Raw genomic sequence first — 24295 nt, forward strand, 5'->3', positions numbered from 1 at the left:
CGGGGCTTCTCCCTCCCGGGAACAGGCCCAGGTTAACGGCCGCCATCCTGGGTCAGCGAGTGGAGGATGGTTCACATCAGAGGATGGGGGAGGGGGGGACAATAAATAAGAGGTTACACTTTGGGCTCAAATCAATGAGGATCTGATCTGTGGGAAGGAAGGAAACCCTGGGAGGTGGGCGGGGAGGATTCAGAAACACCCGCTGGAGGCCCCAAACCCCCAATAAGACTCATTGATTTTATTGTCAGTCTGCAGACAGGAGCTGGAGAACTGAACCCGGGCAGAGGAGAGGGAGGGAGAAAACTGGGAGTGGAGGAAATAAATGGTGGAGATGGTGAGATGGGTTTGGATTTCAGCCCAGGGAGGAGGGAGAGTGTGTGGGATGGGGATTTACAGCTTTGGGGGATCAAGAGGGGAAAAATGTTCCATAGAAACTAAAATTGTTTTGAATTTCTATCCTGGACTTACAATTAAGAATTCTCGAAATTCCTTTTACAGAATATTGGAAGGGGAGGATTTATAGACGGGAAACTGAAATCAAAACTCCACATCAAGATTTAACTGAGTCTTTCCATTCATCAGGACCTGAAAATCATCAGCCTTTGAATGTGTAAGGAGAAATGTTTCTCTGCTCTGTCTGTGGGAGAATATTTCAGCTGGATTGAGAGTGTTCCAGTGCACTGACTGTGGAAAGAGCTTTAACCAGTAAACGAAAAACATCACACCATTCACAGTGGAGAGAAACCATACACGTATTTTCTGTGTGGATGAGGCTTCAACTGATCGTACAACTTGGGGAGACACAAAGGCCAGATACCACACCATGGAGAAACCTTGGAAATGTGGGGACTGTGGGAGGGATTTTATTATCCATCCCGGCTGGAAGCTCATCGACGCATTCACAACGGGGAGAGGCCGTTCACCTGCTCTATGTGTGGGAAGGGATTTACTAAGTCAACCTGCCTCATGGCACACAAGCAAATTCACACAGGGAAGAGACCCTTCAGCTGCTCCATGTGTGGGAAGGGATTCACGCGGTCATTCAGCCTGCAGCTACACCAGCGAATTCACACTGAGGAGAGGCCGTTCAGCTGCTCTCACTGTGGAAGGAGGTTCAGGTGTTCATCCGACCTCACTGCACACAAGCGAGTTCACACTGGGAAGAGGCCGTTCGCCTGTTCTGTGTGTGGAAAGGGATTCACTCATTCATCCAGCCTTCTGACACACCAGCGAATTCACATTGAGGAGAAACCATTCAGCTGCACCTACTATAGAAAGAGCTTCAGACAGTCATCCAGCCTCACTGCACACCAACGCACTCACACTGGGGAGAGGCCATTCACCTGCTCCATTTGTGGGAAGGGATTCATTCAGTCATATAGCCTGCTGTTACATGAACGTACTCATACTGGGGAGAGGCCATTCAAGTGCTCCGTGTGTGGGAAGGGATACACTCGGTCATCCCACCTGCTGACACATCAGCAAATTCACAAGTGATTACAGGGGTTGGATTTTGCTGCTATTGTTGCTGCTATTGTTGCTGCTAATCTCATCCAGGATTTGGTTTGTTTCTGCTGATGTTTACAACCCCTATAAGTGACTGAAGTTTAATATTCTGCAGATGTTGCTGATTTTCAGGGCTGCAGTATCCCTTTTTAAACATACAACCTGTGATCTTTCCCCTTAATCCTCAATATCTCTCAACACAAACTCATTTGTAATAAAATTATGAACTTTTACTTCAATCCTAAATTGATCTTTGGTGTAAAATCTACAATTCAGTGTCTGAAAGGTTCCACTGATTAACATCTCCAACTAGAAAGTGCTGATTAATCTTTGCTGACAATTGTTACTGACTTGCACATTCTTCCTCAGTTACACCTTCTCTATGAAATTAAATTAATAAGGAACATTTAGCACGACAGTAAAATATTTTACAGGGACATCAATAAAAGCGTCATCAATCAACATTGATATTGATTAAACATAAGGAGAAAATGCTTGAAAAACTCAACAGATCCGGTAGCATCCGTGGAGAGGAAAACAGAGTTAATGCTTCGAGTTGAATATGACTGTTGAACTCAAAACATTAATTGTGTTTTTGTCTCCACAGATGCTGCCAGACCTGCTGAGTTTTTCAAGCACTTTCTGTTTTTGTTTCAGATCTCCAGTATCCGCAGTATTTTGCTTTCATTGATATTGATGAAGTTTGGAAGTCACTGAGTTAAATCATTTCTGTCACAGCAGCAGCAACATTTGGTAAAGGTGGAACCCACAACAGAGACTGGTTTGAGACCCAACAGCAAGAGCACTGTATAACTTGAATGTAGCCACGACAGTTGTGCAAAAGACAGGGAGATCCTGTGTAAATAAACACTGGATCAGCCTATGAGAAGAAATCCAAACTGCCTGTGCCAATAGAAACCTCCATACTTTGAATGATGGAGTCAAAGGCGCATGGTCCGACCATCACCAAAGTTAATCCCCTGAAATCAACATATGGTGAAGTATGGAAGTAAACAAATGTCTCGCTGGGTTGAACACTACTGTGAGCTGTATTCCTGTGAGACAGACATCTCCCACTCTCCAGAAGCACAGAAACTTCACTGTTCTTCTGGATGTACTTGGTCTGCAACTAGATGACGTCTTTAAGCATAACCCAGCACAGGTCTTCTCAGTGACGTGAAGGAGTGAGATGTCCCTGTAGGTGCTGAAATCTCCTCTGTCACCTTTGTTCTTGTTTATTGTGATGATCCTTGCATCACACGTGTCCTGTGGAATGGATCCTACATTCCAACCAAGAAGATGGAGATCATGAAGGTGAGGCAGTAGATGGGACTTTCCGTGCTTGAGCAGTTCAGCTGGAATTTCATCCTTGCTGGGTGCCTTTCTGCTTGCTAAGCAATCAAGCCTTCCTATAATATGGTGCCCAGAACTGTACACAATATTCCAGCTGAGGTCTAACGAGTGTCTTATATAAATTCAGCATAACCTCCCTGCTCTTGTGTTCTATACCCTTGTTAATAAAGCCCAGGGTGCTATATGCTTGATTAACTACTCTCTCCACCTGCCCTGCTACCTTCAATGATCTATGCATATATACACCCAAGTCTTTGTGCTTGGGTTTGGAGCAGGAATAGGCCACTCGGCCCTTTGAGCCTGCTCCACCATTCAATAACCTCTCGCCTACGCCAGATATCCTTTCAACCCCTTATTTAAAAAGAATATATCTACCTCCCCTTGAAAACATTCAAAGACTCTGCTTCCACTGCCTTTTGAGGAAGGGAGTCCCAAAGACACTCAACCCTCTGAGAGAAAAAAAATTCTTCTCATTTTTGTCTTAAATGGGTGGCCCCTTATTTTTAAACAGTGACCCCTAGTTCTTGACAAGAGGAATCATCCTCTCCACAGCCACCCTGTCAAGACCCCTCAACATCTTATATGCTTCAATCAAGTTGCCTCTTTACTAAACTCTAGCAAATACAAGCCTAGCCTGTCCAGTCTTTCCTCACAATACAACTCACCTATTCCTGGTATTAGTTTTGTAAACCTTCCCTGAACTGCTTATAAAGCACTTAGATTCTACCTTCAATAAGGAGATCAATACTATACACAGTACTCCAGATATGATCTCACCAGTGTCCTGTACAATGAAGTATAACCTTCCTACTTTTGTACTCAATTCCTCTCACACTAAATGATAACATTCTATTAGCTTCCCTAATTACTTGCTGTACCTACAAACTAGCCTTTTGTGATTCCTGCGCTAGGACATCCAGATCCCTCTGAATCTCAGAACTCTGCAATCTCTCACCATTTATGTAATATGCTCCTCTTTTATTCTTCCTGCCAAAATGGTCAATTCCACATTTGCCCACATTATACTCCATTTGCCAGATCTTTGCCCACTTACTTAACCTATCCGTTTCTCTTTGTAGCCTCCTTATGTCCTCTTCACTACTTACTTTCCTACCTACCTTTCTATCATAATTGAAATAATTTTGATTATTAATGTATTAGCATAATGATAATTGCAATAACTTCCTGATTATTGAAGCAATAGGCAGCTGATTATTAATGCAGTAGGAACCATGTAATTAATGTAATTAGATTCTGATTATTAATGTAATAGAATCCTGATTATTAATATTTACATAATTTATATAATACGATCCCGATTGTTGATGCAATAAGCACCAGACTATCAATTTAATAATATCCTGATTATTAATGTGTTGGGATCCTGAATCTTAAAGTAATTGGACTCTGATCATTAATATAATAGGAACCCAAGCATTGAGGATCCTCATTATTCATGCAATAGGATTCTGATTATTAGTGTAACAGTGTCCTGATAATTGATACATTTTTGTCATTCATTCATGTGATGTGTGTGGGATTTATTGCTCATCCCTCATTGCCCTTGAGAAGGTGGTGTTGAGCTGCCTTCTTGAACTACTGCAATCCATGTGGTATAGGTACACCAACAGTGCTGACTTGTTTTTAGTGGTTTTGATACAACTGAGTTGCTTTCTAGGCCATTTTGGAGGGCATTTAAGAGTCAACCACCTTGCTGTGGGTCTGGAGTCTCATGTAGGCCAGACCAGGTAAGGACGGCAGATTTCCTTCCCTGAAGGGCATCAATGAACCAGATGGGATCTTACGACAATCAACAATGGTTTCATGGTTGTCATTGGACTTTTAATTCCAGATTTTAATTGAATTCAAATTGCACCATCTGCTTTGGTGGGATTTGAACCCAGGTTCCCAGAGCATTACCCTGGGTCTCTGGATTACTAGTCCCATCACAATGCCACTGCCTCCCCCATCCCCCACTGTTCTGAGGGTGTGAAAGGTTCTAAATGAACACAAGAGTTTTCAGCTCTACATACTGTCCACATGGGAGTTCTCCTGGTGCGGTGGGACCAACATTCATGTTTTAACTAACACACCAAAAATAAACGATTACTTGGTCACTCGTCTGATTGCCGCTTATGAATATACTCAAGGCAAAGATCAATTCATTTTAATCTGGAAAATGCACAATGAAGGTGCACATTAATTGCAAGTTCCCCCTATCACTGTTCAGCAATCATTAACTGAACTTAACCTGACCTACTGTCACCATGCTCAAATCTTGTCATTCTCAGACACGCTATTCTGCATGTCACAATTGAAGAATTAAGAGTGAAATGGCCAACTGCTTCATTGTAAGGAGTAGAGACTCCATCGTGTTACAGACTGGCTTGTTGGATCTGCTCAGCCCATCCAATCTTTTATTCAGCTCATGGGAAAATGACTAAAATGCTGCAACATACGGGCATTTGGGGATAATGGTGCGTTTGCTGCTCAGGTAAGCCCAGGTCTCCATATTATAAGGACTGGAGAAGATGCAAGAATAAGTTACTGGAGTGTTGCTGTAACTGAAGGATTATACCTACCAAGAAAGATTGAACAGGGTGGAAATGTTTTCTCTGGGAAAGTGAGTGAGGGATCAAGGAATTTAAGATAACAAAAGTGTTTTTACAGGGTTGATAAGTGGAAGAATTTCCATTTGCCAAGGTCGAAAATAAATATAACTTAGTCAGTAATAAATCGAATGTGCAGTTCAGCAGCAACTTCCTTAACCAGAGATAAAACAGAAAATGCTGGAAGTACTCAGCATATCTGGCAGCATCTGGAGATTGATAAACAGAGTTAACGTTTCAGGTCTATGAACTGATGTGGTGCAGTTAGGATGAAAGGTTATAGACCTGAAATGTAAACTATGCCTCCCTCTCCAAAAATGTTACCAGATGTGTTAACTATTTTTTGTTGTTGCTTATTCAGATTTCCAGCATCTGCAGTATTTTGCTTTTCTCTAACTGGATAATGTTAAGAGTGTGGATCTCATTATCATAAGAGTTTTGGATCCTTCTCTGAGCTGGAAACTCATGAGTAAAATCTCACCACAAAATATCATTCACCAGCTGAATGTGGAAATGGATTCTCTCGGTTATCCCATTTATTGACACAACAGCTCAGTCACACTGGAGGAACACCATTCAGGTACTTCACTTGTGCGGAGGGATTTATTCTATTTTCCCACCTGCTAGCACTCGAGCTTTAAAAGTTCAAAGGATCTGTTGCACAATCAGAACATTCTTATTGGCGAGGAGCAGGTTAGCTTATTTTATTTTAATACGTTTACATCTTGGCCCTAATGGCTCCAACCGAAATCGGAAAACAAAGAGTATAATTTTCAACAGGACCGTCTTTCAATGGTGGGATGTTTACCCAGCATTCTCTGCGGGGTAGAATGTGTCCTATCCAGACCACAGGAGCTTCCTGCGCATGCGCACTGCTGGGCCTAACCGGAGCATGCGCATTGCGGTCTCTGACTAGGGCATGCGCGGTGCAGATTGTGTCTGGCGTTAGCCGGAGAAGCGAGAAATAATGGAGTGTGGTTGACTAATGGAGCCGCTGGGTGGGTGGAGAGGATTAGAGCGAGGAGAGTGGGCGGAGAGGCTTCATAAACACTCGGTGGAGGCCTCAAACCCCGACTAAGAAACTACCGATCCTGTTTACCCGGGACGGGGCGAGATCGCTTGAACTCCTCTGGATCACAGGTTCGGGTTAACGGCCGCCATCTTTATAAGGGCCAATGTGCAGCAGGGCGCATGCGCGGTTATCAATGTCCTTGTCAGCAGGAGGAGAGAATGTTGTGCATTTCTATCCTTTACTGACAGGGATGGGTTTTGGAAACTCCTTTTACAGGGGGTGAGAAGGGGAGGATTTACACACAGCAAACTAAATCAAAGGAAGTGTTTCTCTCTTCAATTTTTATCCTGGATTTACAGTGATGGTTTCTGTAAACTTGCAGGTTACTGGAAGTGGAGGATTGACAGATGGGAAACTCAAACCAAATATCACATCAAGACCTGACAGAGTCACTCGGTTCGTCAGGACCTGAATATCATCGCTCTTTGAATGTGGAAAGGAAAAGCTTTGTCTGAACTGTCTATGGGAGAAGATTTCAGGTGTGACTGGAAAAATGCTGAGACACACAAACCCTGGTTACAGCACACCTGGAGAACAGTGTTCAGTTCTGGACAACAAACATCAGGAAGGATAGAAAGGTCTTGGAGGGAGTGTAACACTGATTTACCTGAGTGATATCTGAGCCCCAAGGGATAAATTACAGAATGAGATTACTCAAAAAAGTCACAGAGTCATTATGGCACAGAGGAGGCCATTCGGCCCATTGAGTTCATGCCAGATCTCTAGAACAATCCAATCAGCCCCATTCCCCTGCTGTATCCCTGTATCTTTGCAAGTTTATTTCCCTCGAGCATCTATCCAATTTCCTTTTGAAATCATTCATCATGTCCATTTCCACCCCCCTCATAGGCAGCAAATTCGAGCTCATTACCATTCACTGTGTAAAAATATTCTTCCTCACACCTCCCATACCTTTTACCCAAAATCTTAAACCTCTGTCCTTGAGTCCTTGTACAATCAGCTGATGGGTGCAGCTTTTCTTTGTCCACCTTATCTAAACCTGTCATAATCTTGTACACCTCTACCAATCTGCCCTCAAGCTCCTTTGCAGGAACCATTCTGGTAAATCTCCTCTGCACTTTTCTCAAGGACCTTCACACCCTTCCTAAAGTGAGGTGACCAGAACTGAATGCAATTCTTGAATTCTGGCCTAACCAAAGCTTTATAAAGATTCAGCATAACTTCCCTGTTTTTGTTCTCAATACCACTATTTATGTAGCTCAAGATCCAATCTGCTGTGCTAACTACTCTCTTAATACATCCTGTCACCTTCAGAGATCAAAGCACATGCAGCCCCAGGTCCTTCTGTCCATTCACATTCTTTAGATCTGTGCCATGAATTATATCTTCCCCTCCCTATTCCTCCTGCTAAAATACATCACCTCACTGTGAGGGTTGTAATCCCTGGAATTTCGAAGATTAAGAGGTGATTTGATCAAAGTTTTTGGGATATTAATTGGAACTGAGAGGGTAGATAGAGAGGAACAATTTCCACTGGTTGGGGAATCTAGGAGAAGCAGGTGGAGTTTAAACATAGAATCAGGTTCCAGCACCTTTTCAGGGAGAGATTTCCAGATCAGAACAATTCTCTGTTGGTGCACTTCCCTGTTTTTGTACTCAGTACCTCTATTTATGAAGCCCAAGATCCCAGATGTTTCCCTAACTACCCCTCAATCTGTCCTGCCATATGAAATTGGTCCCACAAATGGTTTAATCATCACCCGTACTCAGAAAGCCTATATAATGATACAAGATTTAAAATAGTTCCTGTAATACGTGCCCTGAACACCACACACCCACCCCAAGGTTATGTCATCCCATCTACAAGGACCTTGATGTTTGGATGATAAGGGAATTATCCGGGGATTTCATAAGTCAGAATGCAGGGAGAGAGATGGGTGGACTATGACCACCCAGTAGCCAAGACCCCGGTGTCAAGGCAGTTTTGGGAAGACACTGTGATCGTCCCTGTGATAGTGACACCAGTAAAAAGGATGGAGGGAAGAGAGGGATCAGTGACTGGGCTGGAATAGGGGCCACGGCTGGCACGGCCGCTGGGAAGCACTTAGACATGGAGAATATGTGGGAATAGGACGAGGCTGTGAGGCAGCAATGGACAGGAATCTTCAGTAAAAGAAATAAAAGGCAGAGAGATGAAATCCTGGAACAACAAGAAGGAGTGAAATCCAGAAAAGAGATGGTGGACGGACTGATCGAGAGAAAGGGAACGGTCAGTAAGATCATTCAGCAGAATAAGATTGAGTTGAAAAGTCACGACGTGTCTAAAGCTGTTCCCTGTGTGATGTAAGGAGGGTTTTTATTGGATCAGGTACAACAAGGCCAGGAGGACATTGAAAAACAATAGAGAGCCCAAAGGGTCTGGACGGGGAGGATTAATAATCCCAGGGAATCACAGGCTGCACAAACTTCGAGTGTGAGCCCAGACCCATTGTAAAACAGTGAACAAATAAATCCTAGATTTTACTGAGACTCTTTTCCATGTCCCAGCTCCTGTAAATACTGACTGGAAAGGGACAGGAATCTCAAGATGCTCCATTCCGCTGGCTGCTCGTGTGGAAGTGATCTCCGATCAAATTAATGTGCTTCTGCTGTGAGTATTTAATAAAGTGTCTGAACCTTTCATTGTGCTTCCCATCCAATATCCCCCTTGTCCATGGAACTTCCGTTTTACCAACTGGGAAAAAAAATTGCCCGTTCACTGATTGGTCTCGATGGCAGGAGGATTACCCAGACTGCCCCATGCATCAGAAATCCCCCTATCAATGAGAACAGGAACCCAGATCGCCGGCGTGGGGGCCGGGCTGTGCTCAGAGCATGCTCAGTGCAGCTGGTGGAGATGGACTGAGGTGGAACAGGAGGCCGGAGGAGATTATGGATGCACGGGAGGAATTGGAGCCAGGGGGTGGGCCAGAATTCAATTATCCCAGATAATCCTGGAGGGCTGTAAGACTGGAAATTATCACCATCTAGATCAGAGAGGACGGGGATGATGGTGAACAAGATTTGGTGTAAGGACGAGCAACCGTTTTGAATGAACTCCAGTTTCCATGGAGTTGAATCTGGGAGGTCGACAAGACGCACAGTCGAATCATCCAGTTTAGAGGGAACAAAGGAATGGATGAGTTTCACAGCAGATTAACTGAGGCAGGGACACAGCTGGGCGATGTTACTGAGGTGGAAATGGGTGGTTTTAGTGATTTGTAGTCAGAAATTCAGCTTGGCCTGAAACATGACAACAAGATTGTGAACAGTCTGGTTCAGGCCCAGAGAGCTGCAAGAGAGAGGGATGGAGTCAGTGGTTAGGGGGTGGAGTTTGTCGTGGGACTGAAGACAATGGCTTCCCTCTTCCCAATATTTAAATGGAGGAAATTTCTGCTCATCCTGTACTGGATGTCAGACTGGATAGTGTGTGAGTTGGAGGTGATGGTGTTCACTGACATCTGTTACCCTGGTCCTTCTAGGTGGTGGTGGTTGAGGCTCTGGGGATTCTGTGAAATTCCTGGATGAGTTGTAGATGTATAAAACATTTCTTCACCCCCTCCATCTCCCACCTCTCTCTCTCTCCTCCCATGGAGACCAGAGCCTTGTGTAGACCCTGTCTGGGTTTCCGGTTCCCTTCCCTGAAGGACATTAGTGAACCAGTTGGGTTTTTATGACAATCCAGCAGTTTTCATGGTCACTTTTTCCTCATGTCAATTCCACAAATAACCAGATTCATTCAGTTCAGTTTCACAACCTGCCTTTATGTTTTTGTGGGTTCTCTCTCACTCCCTTTTTTCTGTTTTAAATCAATTTCACAGGGTATTAGAAGAGGAGGATTTACAGTCAGGAAACGCAAACCAAACATCACATCAGAATCTGACAGAGTCGTCCAGTTGATCGTAACTTGAGTATCATTGGATTTTGAACATGGAAGAAAAAAGCACCATTCACAGTGGGGAGAAACTGTACTCGTGTTCTGTGTGTGGACGAGGCTTCAGGCAATCATCTGGCCTGTCGAGACACAAGTGCGGTAACACTGGGGAGAAACCGTGGAAATGTGAGGACTGTGGGAAGGGATTCAAATCTCCAGCTGAGCTGGAAAAGCATCAGCGCAGTCACACTGGGGAGAGGCTGTTCACCTGCTCCATGTGTGGGAAGGGATTTACTCTTTCATCCAACCTGCTGAGACACCAGCGAGTTCACAGTGAAGAGAGGCCTTTTAAATGCCCAGACTGCGGGAAATGCTATAAAAGTTCCTGGGAACTGATGTACCATCAACGTGTTCACACTGATGAGAGACCATTTAAATGCTCTCACTGTGGGACTGGGTTCAGGCGATCATCCCAACTCACTGTACACCAGCGAATTCACACTGGGGAGAAGCCATTCACCTGCTCCGAGTGTGGGAAGGGATTCACCCAGTCATCCGACCTGCTGAAGCATCAGCGAATTCACACTGGGGAGAGGCCATTCACCTGCTCCACGTGTGGGAAGGGATTCACTACCTCATCCACCCTGCTGACACACCAGCGAGTTCACACTGATAAGAGACCTTTAAAATGCTTGGACTGTGGGAAGTGCTTTAAAAGTTCCCAGGAACTGATGTACCATCAGCGTGTTCACACTGCCGAAAGACCATTTAAGTGCTCTCAATGTGGGACTGGGTTCAGACAATCATCTCAACTTACTGACCATCAGCGAATTCACACAAGGGAGAGACCATTCACCTGCTCTGAGCGTGGGAAGGGATTCACTCAATCATCCAGCCTGCTGACACATCAACGAATTCACAGCGGGGAGAGACCATTCACCTGCTCCAAGTGTGGGAAGGGATTCACTATCTCATCCAGCCTGCTGACACACCAGCGAGTTCACACAGGGGAGAGGCCGTTCACCTGCTCGCAGTGTGGGAAGGGATTCACTACCTCATCCAACCGGCTGAGACACCAGCGAATTCATAAGTAACTGCAGTGATTTGATTTTGCTGTTAATCATATCCAAGACTGAACCCTGTTAATTGGAGTCTGTTTCTGCTGATGTTACCAATCTCCAGACCACTTACAGGGGCTAATATTCTTGATAAAAATCAAATAAGCAGCTTCGTGTTAAACGCAAATCCATCGAGGTTTTTTGAATATCTCTAACTCAGGTTAGTTCTTTTTGAGGGGCTCTCCCTCTCCCCGTCTCCTCCATCCTCACATCCAACAACAAGTGTGAGTCACTAAGATTAAGACAATCTGATCAGCTGCCTCTGCTGCTTCCCTTCCACTAGCCCACGGGGCTGAACTGCCTCTAAAGTTCCCTGTTGCCCTAGCTCTGAACTCACATCTTTCTGTTGTTTCCCTCCCATGGCCTCTCAGAGCTCATCTTGTCCATGAAACTCACCTCCTGCTCCAGGAGGGGAGAAGGCGGGAGAATGGGGTTGAGAAACTTATCAGCCATAATTGAATGGTGGAGCAGACTCGATGGGCCGAACGGCCTAATTTCTGCTCCTATGTCTTATGGTCTTATGGTAATATGGTAATTTCCTGTTTTTTGCCTCACTCCCTTCTTAAACAGAGGGGTTACATTAGCTATTTTCCAGTCCTCTGGGACCCTCCCTGACTCCAGTGATTCCTGAATGATCACCACTAACGCCTCTACTATCTCTTCAACTATCTCCTTCGGAACTCTGGGGTGTAATCCATCTGGCCCAGGTGATTTATCCACCTTCAGACCTTTCAGTTTTCCTAGCACCTTCTCCTTGGTAATGGCCACCATACTCACCTCTGTCCCCTGACTCTCTTGAACTTTGGGGATGTTACTCGTGTCTTCCACCGTGAAGACTGACGCAAAGTACCTATTCAGTTCCTCTGCCATTTCTTTGTTCCCCACTACTAGTTCTCCAGCGTCATTTTCCAGCAGCCCAATGTCCACTTTTGCCTCTCTCTTACCCTTTATATATCTAAAAAAAACTCTTGCAATCTTCTTTTATATTACTGGCTAGTTTACCCTCATATTTAATCTTCTCCCTCCTTATTTCTTTTTTAGTTATCCTCTGTTGGTCTTTGTAGGCTTCCCAATCCCCTGGTTTCCCACTGCTCTTAGCCGCATTGTATGCTTTCTCTTTAGCTTTTATGCTGTCCCTGACTTCCCTTGTCAGCCATGGTTGCCTTGTCCTCCCTTTAGCATGCTTCTTCTTCCTAGGGATGAATTTTTGCTGTGTCTCCCAAATTACTCCCAGAAACTCCTGCCATTGCTGTTCCACTGTTTTTCCTGCTAGGCTCATCTCCCAGTCAATTCTGGCCAGCTCCTCCCTCATGCCTCTGTAGTTGCCTTTATTCAATACCATTACACCTGATTCCAGCTTTTTCCTTTCAAATTGCAGGGTAAATTCTATCATATTATGGTCACTTCCTCCTAAGGGTTCCTTCACCTTAAGCTCCCTTATCAAATCTGCCTCATTACACATCACTAAATCTAGAATTGCCTGTTCCCTAGTGGGCTCCACCACAAGCTGCTCCAAAAAGCCATCTCATAGACATTCCACAAATTCCTTTTCTTGGGATCCACTACCAACCTGATTTTCCCAGTCTACCTGCATAATGAAATCCCCCATGATCACTGTAACCTTGCCTTTCTTACACGCCTTTTCTATCTCCTGGTGTATCTTGTGCCCCACATCCTGACTTCTGTTCGGAGGCCTGTACATAACTCCCATTATGGTTTTTTCACTTTTGCGGTTCCTCAACTCTACCCACACAGATTCTACATCATCTGACCCTACGTCGTTTCTTGCTATCGATTTAATTTCATTTCTTACTAACAAAGCAACCCCACCCCCTCTGCCAACCTGCCTATCTTTTCGATAGGATGTATATCCTTGTATACTTAGCTCCCAGTCCTGATGCCCTTGCAGCCATGTCTCCGTGATGCCCACCACATCATACCTGCCAATTTCAATCTGCGCCACAAGCTCATTACCTTATTTCGCATACTGCGTGCATTCAGACACAATACCTTCAGTCCTGTATTTCCCGTCCCCTTCCTCATTGTCGTCCCTTTATCTGATGTGCTTGAAGTTCTTTGACAGTGGGTCCTCTTCGATTCCCTCCTGAGTCACGGTGGCTGCGGTGACTTCTCCCAGAATGCTTCAGTCACTTCTCACCAGCGCCCTCTGTTGGATGCTCTTCCTCCTGTTGAGTGCAAGAGTCCTTCTCCTCGATTCCCTCCTGAGTCGCGGTGGCTGCAGTGAGTTCTCCCCGAATGCTTCAGTCACTTCTCACCAGCGTCCTCTGTTACAGGCCGATTAGCCTGACCTCAGTCATTGGTAAGATTTTAGAGTCCATCATTAAGGATGAGATTTCAGAATATTTGGAAGTGCATGATAAAATAGGGCAAAGTCAGCATGGTTTCATCAAGGGGAGGTCATGCCTGACAAATCTGTTAGAATTCTTTGAGAAGGTAACGAGCAGGTTAGACAAAGGAGAGCCAATGGATGTTATCTACTTGGACTTCCAGAAGGCCTTTGACAAGGTGCCGCACAGGAGGCTGTTAGAGGCAAGCTACTAGCATGGATAGAAGGTTGGCTGTCTGGCAGGATGCAGAGAGTGGGGATAAGGGTGTCCTTCTCAGGATGGCGGCCGGTGACTAGTAGAGTTCCGCAGGGGTCAGTGTTGGGACCACAACCTTTCACTTTATACATTAATGATCTAGATGAAGGAACTGAGGGCATCCTGGCTAAGTTTGCAGATTACACAAAGATAGGTGGAGGGACAGGTAGTATTGAGGAGGCAGGGAGGCTGCAGAAGGATTTGGACAGGTTAGGAGAATGGGCAAAGAAGTGTCAGATGGAATACAATGTGGGGAAGTGTGAGGTCATGCACTTTGGTAGGAAGAATAGAGGCATAGACTATTTTCTAAATGGGGAGAGAATTCAGAAATCTGGAGTACAAAGGGACTTGGGAGTCCTAGTCCAGGATTCTCTTAAGGTTAACTTGCAGGTTGAGTCGGTAGTTAGGAATGCAAATGCAATGTTGGCATTTATTTCAAGAGGACTAGAATATAAAAGCAGGGATGTGCTGCTGAGGCTTTATAAGGCTCTGGTCAGACCACATTTAGAATATTGTGAGCAATTTTGGGCCCTTCATCTCAGGAAGGATGTGCTGGCCCTGCAGAGTGTCCAGAGGAGGTTCATGAGAACGATCCCAGGAATGAAAGGCTTAACATATGAGGAGCATTTGAGGACTCTCGATGGAGTTTAGAAGGATGAAGTGGGGGATCTGATTGAAACTTACAGAATACTGAAAGGCCTGGATAGAGTGGACGTGGGGAGGATGTTTCCATTAGTAGGAGAGACTAGGACCCGAGGGCACAACCTCAGAGTAAAGGGAAGACCTTTTAGAACAGAGATGAGAAGAAACTTCTTTAGCCAGAGAGTGGTGAATCTATGGAATTCATTGCCACAGAAGGCTGTGGAGGCCAAGTCATTGAGTGTATTTAAGACAGAGATAGATAGGTTCTTGATTGGTAAGGGGATCAAAGGTTACGGGGAGAAGGTGGGAGAATGGGGTTGAGAAACTTATCAGCCATGGTTGAATGGCGGGGCAGACTCGATGGGCCGAAGGGCCTAATTTCTGCTCCTATGTCCTATGGTCTTATGGATAAGTTTCCAGGTCAGACGGGTAACTGAATCCCTTCTTATAGTTTTCATATTTCCCCAGCATTTGTGGTTCATGAGGCCAGATGATTGGATGAAGCCCTGTCCACACACAGAACATGTATTTTGTTTCTCTCCACTGTGAACAGTACTTTTTCCTTCCATGTTCAAAATGTTCAGTTTATTATGAATTGGACAACTTCATCAGATCCTGCTCTGATGTTTGGTTTTAGTTTCCTGACTGTAAATCCTCCCTTCTAACATCCTGTGAAATTGATTTAAAACAGAAAAAATGGAGTGAGAGAGAACCCACAAAAACACAAAGGCAGATTGTGAAACTGAGCTGAATGAATCTGGTAATTTGTGGGGCCGGCACCAGGAAAAAGTGACCATGAAAACTACTGGATTGTCGTAAAAACCCAACTGGTTCACTGATGTCCTTTAGGGAAGGGAATCTGTCATCCTTACCTGGTCTGGCCTACATGTGACTCCAGACCCACAGCAATGTGGTTCACTCTTAAATGCCCTCTGAAAAAAGGGCAATTAGGGATGGGCAATAAATGCTGGCCAAGCCATCGACACCCACATCCCATGAATGAATATTATTTTTTAAAAACTGCAGCTGCTGGAAATCTAAAATGAAAAGAGAAAATGCTGGAAGTACTCAGCAGGTCAGGCAGTATCTGTGGAGAGAGCAACAGAGTCAACGTTTCAGGCTGTGCAGAAGGAACTACGGGGAATAAAATTTGATGGTCAATAAAAGCTGAGAAGCAGAAGAGAAATGGACTATAGTGCAGAAAAAGCAATTCCTGACTCTGGAAGATACTATGGGAAGATAAAGCTGGTCAGCCAGCAGCACATGGTCAGCAGTGAAAGCCTCATTTGGACATAGTCAGTGGAAAGGACAGTAAAATGCTGAACACAGCTAAAATATACTCATTATTCGAGACAGAGGAGGTTAGACAATGGCAGAGGTGATTAAGGAGGCCAGAGGTGAAACAGAGCAATGGATGGACATGGATTCAGATCCACAGTAAAGGAGCCACACCAGCCCCAGAGCCATGGAACCTCTCACAGGTAAGAGAGCATTGCATTAAAAGCTCTAAATTTTAGATGAATGCACAAAAATACTCACCACCAAAACAATTGCACCATTTTCAATTTGAAAATCTCCTGCTGGAGCCTGCAGCTGGAAAGTTATCAGAAGCACTGGAGTCAGAGAAAAATCTCCCAGTTGAGGAAATACCCGGGGAGCTGGGTGATGTCACTGAGCAATTGTCGATGTGTGATGACATCACAGACATGAACACAGAACATCTGGGTCTGTGCAAACCAGTGATCACCACACATTATGAAGGATGTGAGGGTCCTTGAGAGGGTGCAGAGGAGATTTACCAGAATGGTTCCAGCGATGAGGGATTTAAGTTGCAATGCTAGGTTGGAGAAACTGGGGTTCTCCTTAAAGCATCGAAGATTGAGGGCAGATTTGACTGAGGTGTACAAGTTTATAATAGATTTAGATAAGGTAGATAAAGAAAAGCTGTTCCCTTTATCCGATTGTAAAATGATTACAGGACACAGATTTAAGATTTTGACAAGAGATACAGGGGGAATGTGAGGAAGAACTTATTTTTACACAGTGAGTGATAACGACGTGGAACTCAATGCTTACACTCAAAGGCCGATAATATCCCTGTCCTGATGAATCGGGTCTGCTCTGAATGTGATGTCTGGTTTGACTTTCCCGCCTGTAAATCCTCCCCTTCTCACCCCCTGTAAAAGGAGTTTCCAAAACCCATCCCTGTCAGTCCAGGATAGAAATTCACACCATTCTCTCCTCCTGCTCCAGGATCAGTAAAGTGAGTTAAAGATGATTTCTCATTAACAAACCCATTGCTGCATTTCCTTCATTAACCCACATTTGTCCACTCGGGCCTGGCACCGGGAGAAAGCCCGCAGCTGCCGTTCCGTTCGGTACAAAGGCAGACCCGGTACTTTCTTACTGGGGGTGTTGAGGCCTCCACTGGGTGTTTGTGAAGCCTCCCCTCCCACCCACCGCCCCTAACGCTGCCTCCGCTTATCCGCCTCCTTCCCGCCTGAAGATGAGACAAACAAGCGTCAGTCCATGGACATCACCCGCACTGCGCATGCTCCAGATCACAATGCCCGGAGTGGGGGGGGCGTAATTGATGGCAGCTCTGCACCAATAGAAAAAGGAGGTGCGTCTGGAGGACCAAGCGGCGATCGGCTGGTCCTCCAAACAATCAGAGTGAATGAGGGGCGGGGCTGAGCCCGGATATCCCTCATTGGCTGAAACTCTGTATCATTTTAAAAGCTGATTTGTCTCAAACTCCAGGAGAGAACTGGACCTTTCTGTTTGTGGCTTTAAACAGATGAAACCCTGTGGGTGTGGAGCAAACATTTCTACATTTCTTTGTGAAATGGATTAATTCAGGGCAGACAGCAGGGATTTGAGGGAATACTGAAATTTTGAGAACTGAAATAGTCTGGAGTAAGAAGCAAGAAAATGACAACAAATTGAATATGGACATTCATACGAACATACAAATTAGGAGCAGGAGTAGGCCATTCAGCCCCTTGAACCGGCTCTGCGAGACTGTGGTCTCAACTCTACTTTCATGCCTACCCCCATTAACTTTGGACTCCATTAGTAATCAACAACTATCTAACTCAGCTTTAAAAATATTTAATGATCCTGCCACCACATCGCTCTGGGGAAGAGAATCCTGGAGACTAACAAACCTCTGAGAGAAATAGTGAAATGATCATGTGGTAAAAGGCTGCAGACAGATCGAAAAGGACAAGGATGGATAGTTTACAAAAACAAAAATTGCTGGGAAAACTTAGCAGCGCTGACAGCATCTGTGGAAGATAGTTTACCTTTGTCACAGTTACATAGGATGTCATCTGTGACTTTGATAGGAGTTCCAGTACTGTGATAGGCCATCGTTTTAGATTAAGGGGCGGTAGATTTAAATCAGAGATGTGAGGAATTACATTTCTCAAAGGGTCGTGAATCTATGGAATTCACTACATCAGAGTGCAGTGGGTGCCGGGGCACTGAATAAATTTAAGGAGGAGATAGACAGATTTTTAATTAGTAACAGGTTGAAAGGTTATGGGGAGAGGGCGGGAAATTGGAGTTGAGGCCGAAATGAGATCAGCCATGATCTTTTTGAGTGGCAGGGCATGCTCGAGGGGCTGAATTGCCTACTCCTGCTCCTAATTCTTAAGCTCTTATGATAGAGGGACAGAAATCTGATTAGAGGGATTGAAACATGGAGTTCCAGGAAGGATGGCAATGGATTTGGGAGGCGACAAAATGTTCTCAGACTTTGGAGACAAAAGGGAGGTTAGAGGTGGGGTGGACGTTTGCAAGAATGGTGGAGTCAAGAGTTTGTTTTCTGAGGAGAGGGATGATGATGGCAGATTTAGAGGTAGCGGCACAGTACCTGACATAGAGAACCATTAACAATATCAGATAACTGGGGAGTTTGGGTGGTCTCTAGTATAGTGAGAATAAGATTGAGGGAAGAGGAAGTAGGTCTCATGGACAGGATAAGCACTGAGAGGGCATGAGAGGTGGTGGGAGGGTAAGTGGAGAAGATGCAAGTACAGGACTAGGAAAAGGGGAACTTTGGAGGCAGTTCAGCACAGTGGACCATTGGAAGAGAGGGAAGCAGAAGAGGCAGCTGATCGGATTGTCTCAATCTTAGAAGCTTCATGAGCTCCTCACACTTGTTGTTGGAGGTGAGGATGGAGGAGACAGGGAGAGGGAGAGCCCTTCAAAAGGAAGTAACTTGTGATAGAGATATTAAAAAGACTCGACATTTTGTCTATTTCACACAAATGTTACAAAAATGTCTAATTTTATGAAAGATACGTTTGAGGAAAGTAACTTTTACTTTGGGGGATCAAAGATTTAAATATAACATAAGGAAGCACTTGGTTTGGGAGGTCAGTAAACAAACCCTTTCATACAAATGTTACAAAAATGTCTAATTTCATGAATGATACATTTGAAAAATGTAACTTTTACTTTGGAGGCCGAAGTTTTAATATAAGATAAGGAAGCACTTGATTTGGGAGGTCAGTAAACAAACTGAAAGTGATTGTAATTCAAAAGGTGACCTGAGTTTATTTAATAAGGTTAGAGTTCGAGGTAAGAGGATAATAAACAAGAGGTGGTTTCTCTCAGCTTCAGAATGGAGTCAGTGAGTCTGGTAAGATGACAGTTGTCCCCTTTAGAGGTATAAATTCTTCATGTAATTTCCCAGATCAAAGGAAGGTTGGAAAGCAACTGGTAAACAACAGAAAGTCTTAAAGTATCCATATACCTTTCAGATCAAAGGATAGGTTTGGGAATTATAGATGATTGGTTCAAATCTCTATCTGGGACCTGTGGATAGATTGAAGGAATGCATTTTCATTTGTTTTGTTTTGGGTTCATCTGAGTATTTTCTCACAGATGCAGGCAGTTTACGTCTGGAGCTGGAACAGTTGCAAACAGGCAGAGAGAGAAAAGCTGCCAGAATCTGTAAACTGCTTAGCTAAAAGCACCTGCTTGAGCTCGGTGTCCACAATTGTGAGGTACTTATACAGAATTGCAGTGTAACCTGGCTGAATAATAGTGGAAGGAGCCCAAGGAATCTCATACCTGGGAGAATTGCAGGAACGTGGAGGAGAATCAAAGTGAATTCCTTAGAGCTGTGGCACACCTTGGTTAGGTCCCAGGGAATGTGGATGAACCCTCAAGATCCTGGAAAGTATAGGGGAATTCAGGTGAAATATAAATAGATCATGGAGTGCCCCATTGAGATTTTCAGGCTGAAAGAATAAAGGTTTACGAAATGTAGTTTTAAGTTACTAGTACCTGCTTTGTTTAATTCTTGTACAGTAAAGATTTTTCTTTAAAACATGAAGCCTTGTGCTGTAATTCTTTCAGTTAATAACTGGGAGTTTGAATTTCCTTTCAAAACTTAATGGTCTTCCTTGAGATCAGAACAGAAAGCTGATTCATTTGACTTCTTTCCAGAATATAAGGGCTGGAGTTCATTAGCATCAATAGAAACAGATCCCAATGAACATAGTTCAGTCCTGGATGTGATTAACATCAAAATCCAATCGCTGTTGTTGTTTGTGAACTCGCTGGTGTCTCAACAGGTTGGATGAACAAATAAACCTCACCCCACAAGTGGTGCAGGTAAATGGCCTCTCCCTAGTGTGAACTCTCTGGTGTCACACCAGACAGGATGATCGAGTGAATCCCTTCCCACATACTGAACAGGTGAACAGTCTCTCTCCAGTGTGAATTCGCTGGTGTACAGTGAGTTGAGATGATTGGCGGAAACCAGTCCCACAGTGAGGGCACCTAAATGGTCTCTCGTCAGTGTGAACACGCTGATGCGTCATTAGCTCCCCAGAACTTTTATAGCACTTTCTGCAGTCGGGACATTTAAAGGGTCTCTCGTCAGTGTGACTGCACTGGTGTTGCAGCAGGTTGGGTAAATTAGCAAATTCCTTCCTACACAAGGAGCAGGTGAATGGTCTCTCCCCAGTGTGGTTACGTCGATGAGTTTCCAACTCAAATGGATAATTACATCTCTTCCCACACTCATCACATTTATATGGCTTCTCCCGGGTGTGACTGCACTTGTGTCTTGACAGGCTAGATGATTGGCTGAATTCTCGTCCACATGCAGAGCACGTGTACGATTTCTCCCAGCTGAAAATGCTTCCATGTTCAAAATCCTATGATATTCAGGTTAGGGTAAGTTCGGCAACTCTGTCAGATCCTGATGAGATGTTTGAGTTTCCTGGCTGCAAATCTTTCTGCTATCCTGTGAAATGGATTTTTAAAAATGGGGTGTGAGAGAATTCATAAAAACAAAGAGGCAGGTTGTGAAATTGAGCTGAATAAATCTGGTTATTTGTGGGGCTGGCACTAGGAAAAAGTGACCATGAAAACTGCTGGATTGTCGTAGAAACCCAACTGGTTCACTAATGTCCATCAGGGAAAGGACCCTGTCACCTGGTCTGGACCTACAGAGGACTCTGTCCACTATGGGAAGAGAGAGAGAAAGAGAGAGAGGGAACGGTGAAGGAGGGGTGGGGTGGGGGGGGCGGGGTTGGGGGGGAGGTTTATTGTTCTCCAACTCAACCAAAGGTTTGACAGAACCTCCCAAATCCTCAACCTCCACCATCTCGAAAAACCAGCGTAACAAGTGTATGTGAACACCATCACCTCCAAATCACACATGGTCCTGACTAGTCTGATATCCAGTTCTGGATGAACAGAAATTTCTTCCATTTGAATATTGGGAAGACTGAAGCCATTGTCCTCAAACTCCATTCCATAAGCACCCACTCCATCTCTTTCCCAGGTAACTGTCTAATGTTGGATATATCTGCTCACAATCTTGGTGTCATATTTCAGCTGAGCTTCTGACCAAATATCTGTAACATCACAAAGACGGTCTGTTTCCACTTCAGTGACAGCACACAGCCTTGCCCCTGCTTCAGTTCATCTGCTCTGAAACTCTCATCCATTCCTTTGTTACATCTGGACTTCACAATTCTAATCTGCTCCCAGCCGGCCTCCCACATTCAATCACCTATAAACCTCAGATCATCCAAAATCCTCGGCCAGAACATCCTTCCTGAGATACGGGGCCCAAAATTGCTCACAATATTCTAAATGTGGTCAGACCAGAGCCTTCTAAAGCCTCAGCAGCACATCCCTGCTTTTATATTCTAGTCCGCTCGAAATAAATGCCAACATTGCATTTGCCTTCCTAACTACCGACTCAACCTGCAAGTTAACCTTAAGAGAATCCTGGACTAGGACTCCCAAGTCCCTTTGCACTCCAGATTTCCGAATTCTCTCCCCAATTAGAAAATAGTCTATGCCTCTATTCTTCCTACCAAAGTGCATGACCTCACACTTCCCCACGTTGTATTCCATCTGCCACTTCTTTGCCCATTCTGCTAACCTGTCCAAATCCTTCTTCAGCCTCCCCGCCTCCTCAATACTACCTGTCCCTCCACCTGCCAGTGCTGTTTCTCTGCAAGAGCAAATCAGCTGGTCCCACTCCCCTGCCTTTTCACTAACAAGACCAGCAGCAGATATTACCCATCCCCAGTTACGTGTGGAGAAGATGATGTTTGACCTTCTTGAACCGCTGCAGTCCATGTGGTGATGGTGCTCCCACAATGCTGTTAGATAAGAAGTTACAGGTTATTTCACCCAGCGATGATAAAGGAACAGTGATAAAAGCAAAATACTGTGGATGTTGGAAATCTGAAACGAAAACAAAAATTGCTGGAAAAACTCAGCAGGTCTGACAGCATCTGTGGAGAGGAAGACAGAGTTAACGTTTCAAGTCTGTATGACTCTTCATCAGAACTAAAGAGAAATAGAAATGTGGTGAAAAATAAGCTGTTTGAGGGGGGTGGGACAGGTGGAGCTGGATAGAGGGCCAGTGATAGGTGGAGGCAAAGGAGAGATTGCCAAAGATGTCACAAACAATAGGTCAAAGGGGCGTTGACGGTGGTGAAATTAGCTAAAGGATGTGCTAATGGTGACATTAAGGGTAGAAAGCAGAATGAGCAAGTGACAGATGGCCCTAGTGGGGGTGGGGTGGGGGGAAGGGATCGAAATAAGCTAAAAGGTGGAGATAAAACAATGAATGGAAATAAATTTTAAAAATAATAATAGAAATAGGTGGAAAAAGAAAAATATATATATGAAAAAATAATAATTATTAGAAAAAAGGGGATCAAAAAGGGGGTGAGGATGGAGGGGAGAGTTCATGATCTGAAGTTGTTGAACGCAGTGTTAAGTCCGGAAGGCTGTAAAGTGCCTAATCGGAAGATGAGGTGCTGTTCCTCCGGTTTGCATTGAGCTTCACTGGAAGGATGATCCATTTCCGCCAGCTCCAGCATGATGCCACCACCAAACACATCTTCCCTTCACTCCCTGTCGGCATTCCGTAGGGACCATTCCCTCCGGGACACCCTGGTCCACTCCTCCATCACCCCTTACACCTCAACCCCCTCCCACGGCACCTTCCCATGCAACCGCAGAAGGTGCAAAACCTGCCCTTTTACCTCCCCCCTCCTCATCATCCAAGGGCCCAAACACTCCTTTCAAGTGAAGCAGCATTTCACTTGCACTTCCCTCAATTTGGTCTACTCGATTCACTGCTCCCAATGCGGTCTCCTCTACATTGGAGAGACCAAACGCAGACTGGGTGACCGCTTTGGATTTTGAACGTGGAAGAAAACAGTACCATTCACAGTGGAGAGAAACCGTACACGTGCTCTGTGTGTGGACGAGGTTGCATGACCCAGACCTTCCTGTCGCTTACCATTTCAAACACACCACCCTGCTCTCATGCCGACATGTCTGTCCTTGGCCTGCTGCAATGTTCCAGTGAAGCTCAATGCAAACTGTAGTTTCACTGCACCAGTAGATCTCCCCTGTGGACAGTATGTGCAGTTGTTGAGGTCTCCTGAGCTGAAAGTGGAGCTGATTGAGCTGTTGGCCCTGCCGTGTACCTTGAAGAACCATAATCCACTCCCAAGATAAGTGCACTGTAGACTGAACATTAATCCACCCCTGTGCCCCACAAGCTGGATCATTACTTTATCCCAGGAGGTAAGATTCATAGTGTTGGGAATTCCAGTACACCAGAGAAACATCTCTTAACTCTTATATTCTGAATTCTGATTTGGAGGTAGCTATCCATTAATTCTGTTCTCTGGATGTGGACTCAACACATCTCATAGACTGTGCACACGGCACAGACAGTGCACCAGTGAATGGAGGGAATCGAAACTAAGTCCTGTACCAGATATATTGGTGAAGTGAATTTCTCTGTCCCATGGGCATTGGTGTATCAGCAGCAGCTATTTCACCCCTTTCCACCTTGAAGCAGATAATGCTGCCAATTTATTAAAGGGATTTTTTGATAGGACACAAAAAATGAGGCAAAAATAAAAACAAAAAACTGCAGATGCTGGAAATCCAAAACAAAAACAGAAATACCTGGAAAAACTCAGCAGGTCTGGCAGCATCGGCGGAGAAGAACA

General features: G+C 44.7%; 2 protein-coding genes across 2 annotated transcripts; both read left to right on the forward strand.

Annotated features, from left to right (window-relative positions):
* Nucleotides 1-216: 216 nt before the first annotated feature.
* LOC144696899 (uncharacterized) lies at nt 217-1752 on the forward strand. The gene has a single exon (XM_078568612.1). The coding sequence runs from the start codon at nt 841-843 to the stop codon at nt 1495-1497; it is 657 nt and encodes a 218-aa protein (XP_078424738.1). The 5' UTR covers nt 217-840; the 3' UTR covers nt 1498-1752.
* An 8621-nt stretch (nt 1753-10373) lies between these two features.
* On the forward strand, nt 10374-11751 carry LOC144696896 (uncharacterized). Its single transcript, XM_078568607.1, has one exon. It carries the CDS (start codon nt 10471-10473, stop codon nt 11506-11508), a length of 1038 nt encoding a protein of 345 aa, XP_078424733.1. The 5' UTR covers nt 10374-10470; the 3' UTR covers nt 11509-11751.
* The last annotated feature ends 12544 nt before the right edge of the window (nt 11752-24295 follow it).

The sequence above is a fragment of the Cetorhinus maximus genome, chromosome 23 (assembly GCF_964194155.1).
Source record: "Cetorhinus maximus chromosome 23, sCetMax3.hap1.1, whole genome shotgun sequence".
Lineage (NCBI taxonomy): Eukaryota > Metazoa > Chordata > Chondrichthyes > Lamniformes > Cetorhinidae > Cetorhinus > Cetorhinus maximus.

Bases quoted from the DNA above. Each gene is read 5' to 3' on its own strand.
- LOC144696899 (XM_078568612.1), top strand. From the start codon at position 841: ATGTGGGGACTGTGGGAGGGATTTTATTATCCATCCCGGCTGGAAGCT.
- LOC144696896 (XM_078568607.1), top strand. From the start codon at position 10,471: ATGGAAGAAAAAAGCACCATTCACAGTGGGGAGAAACTGTACTCGTGT.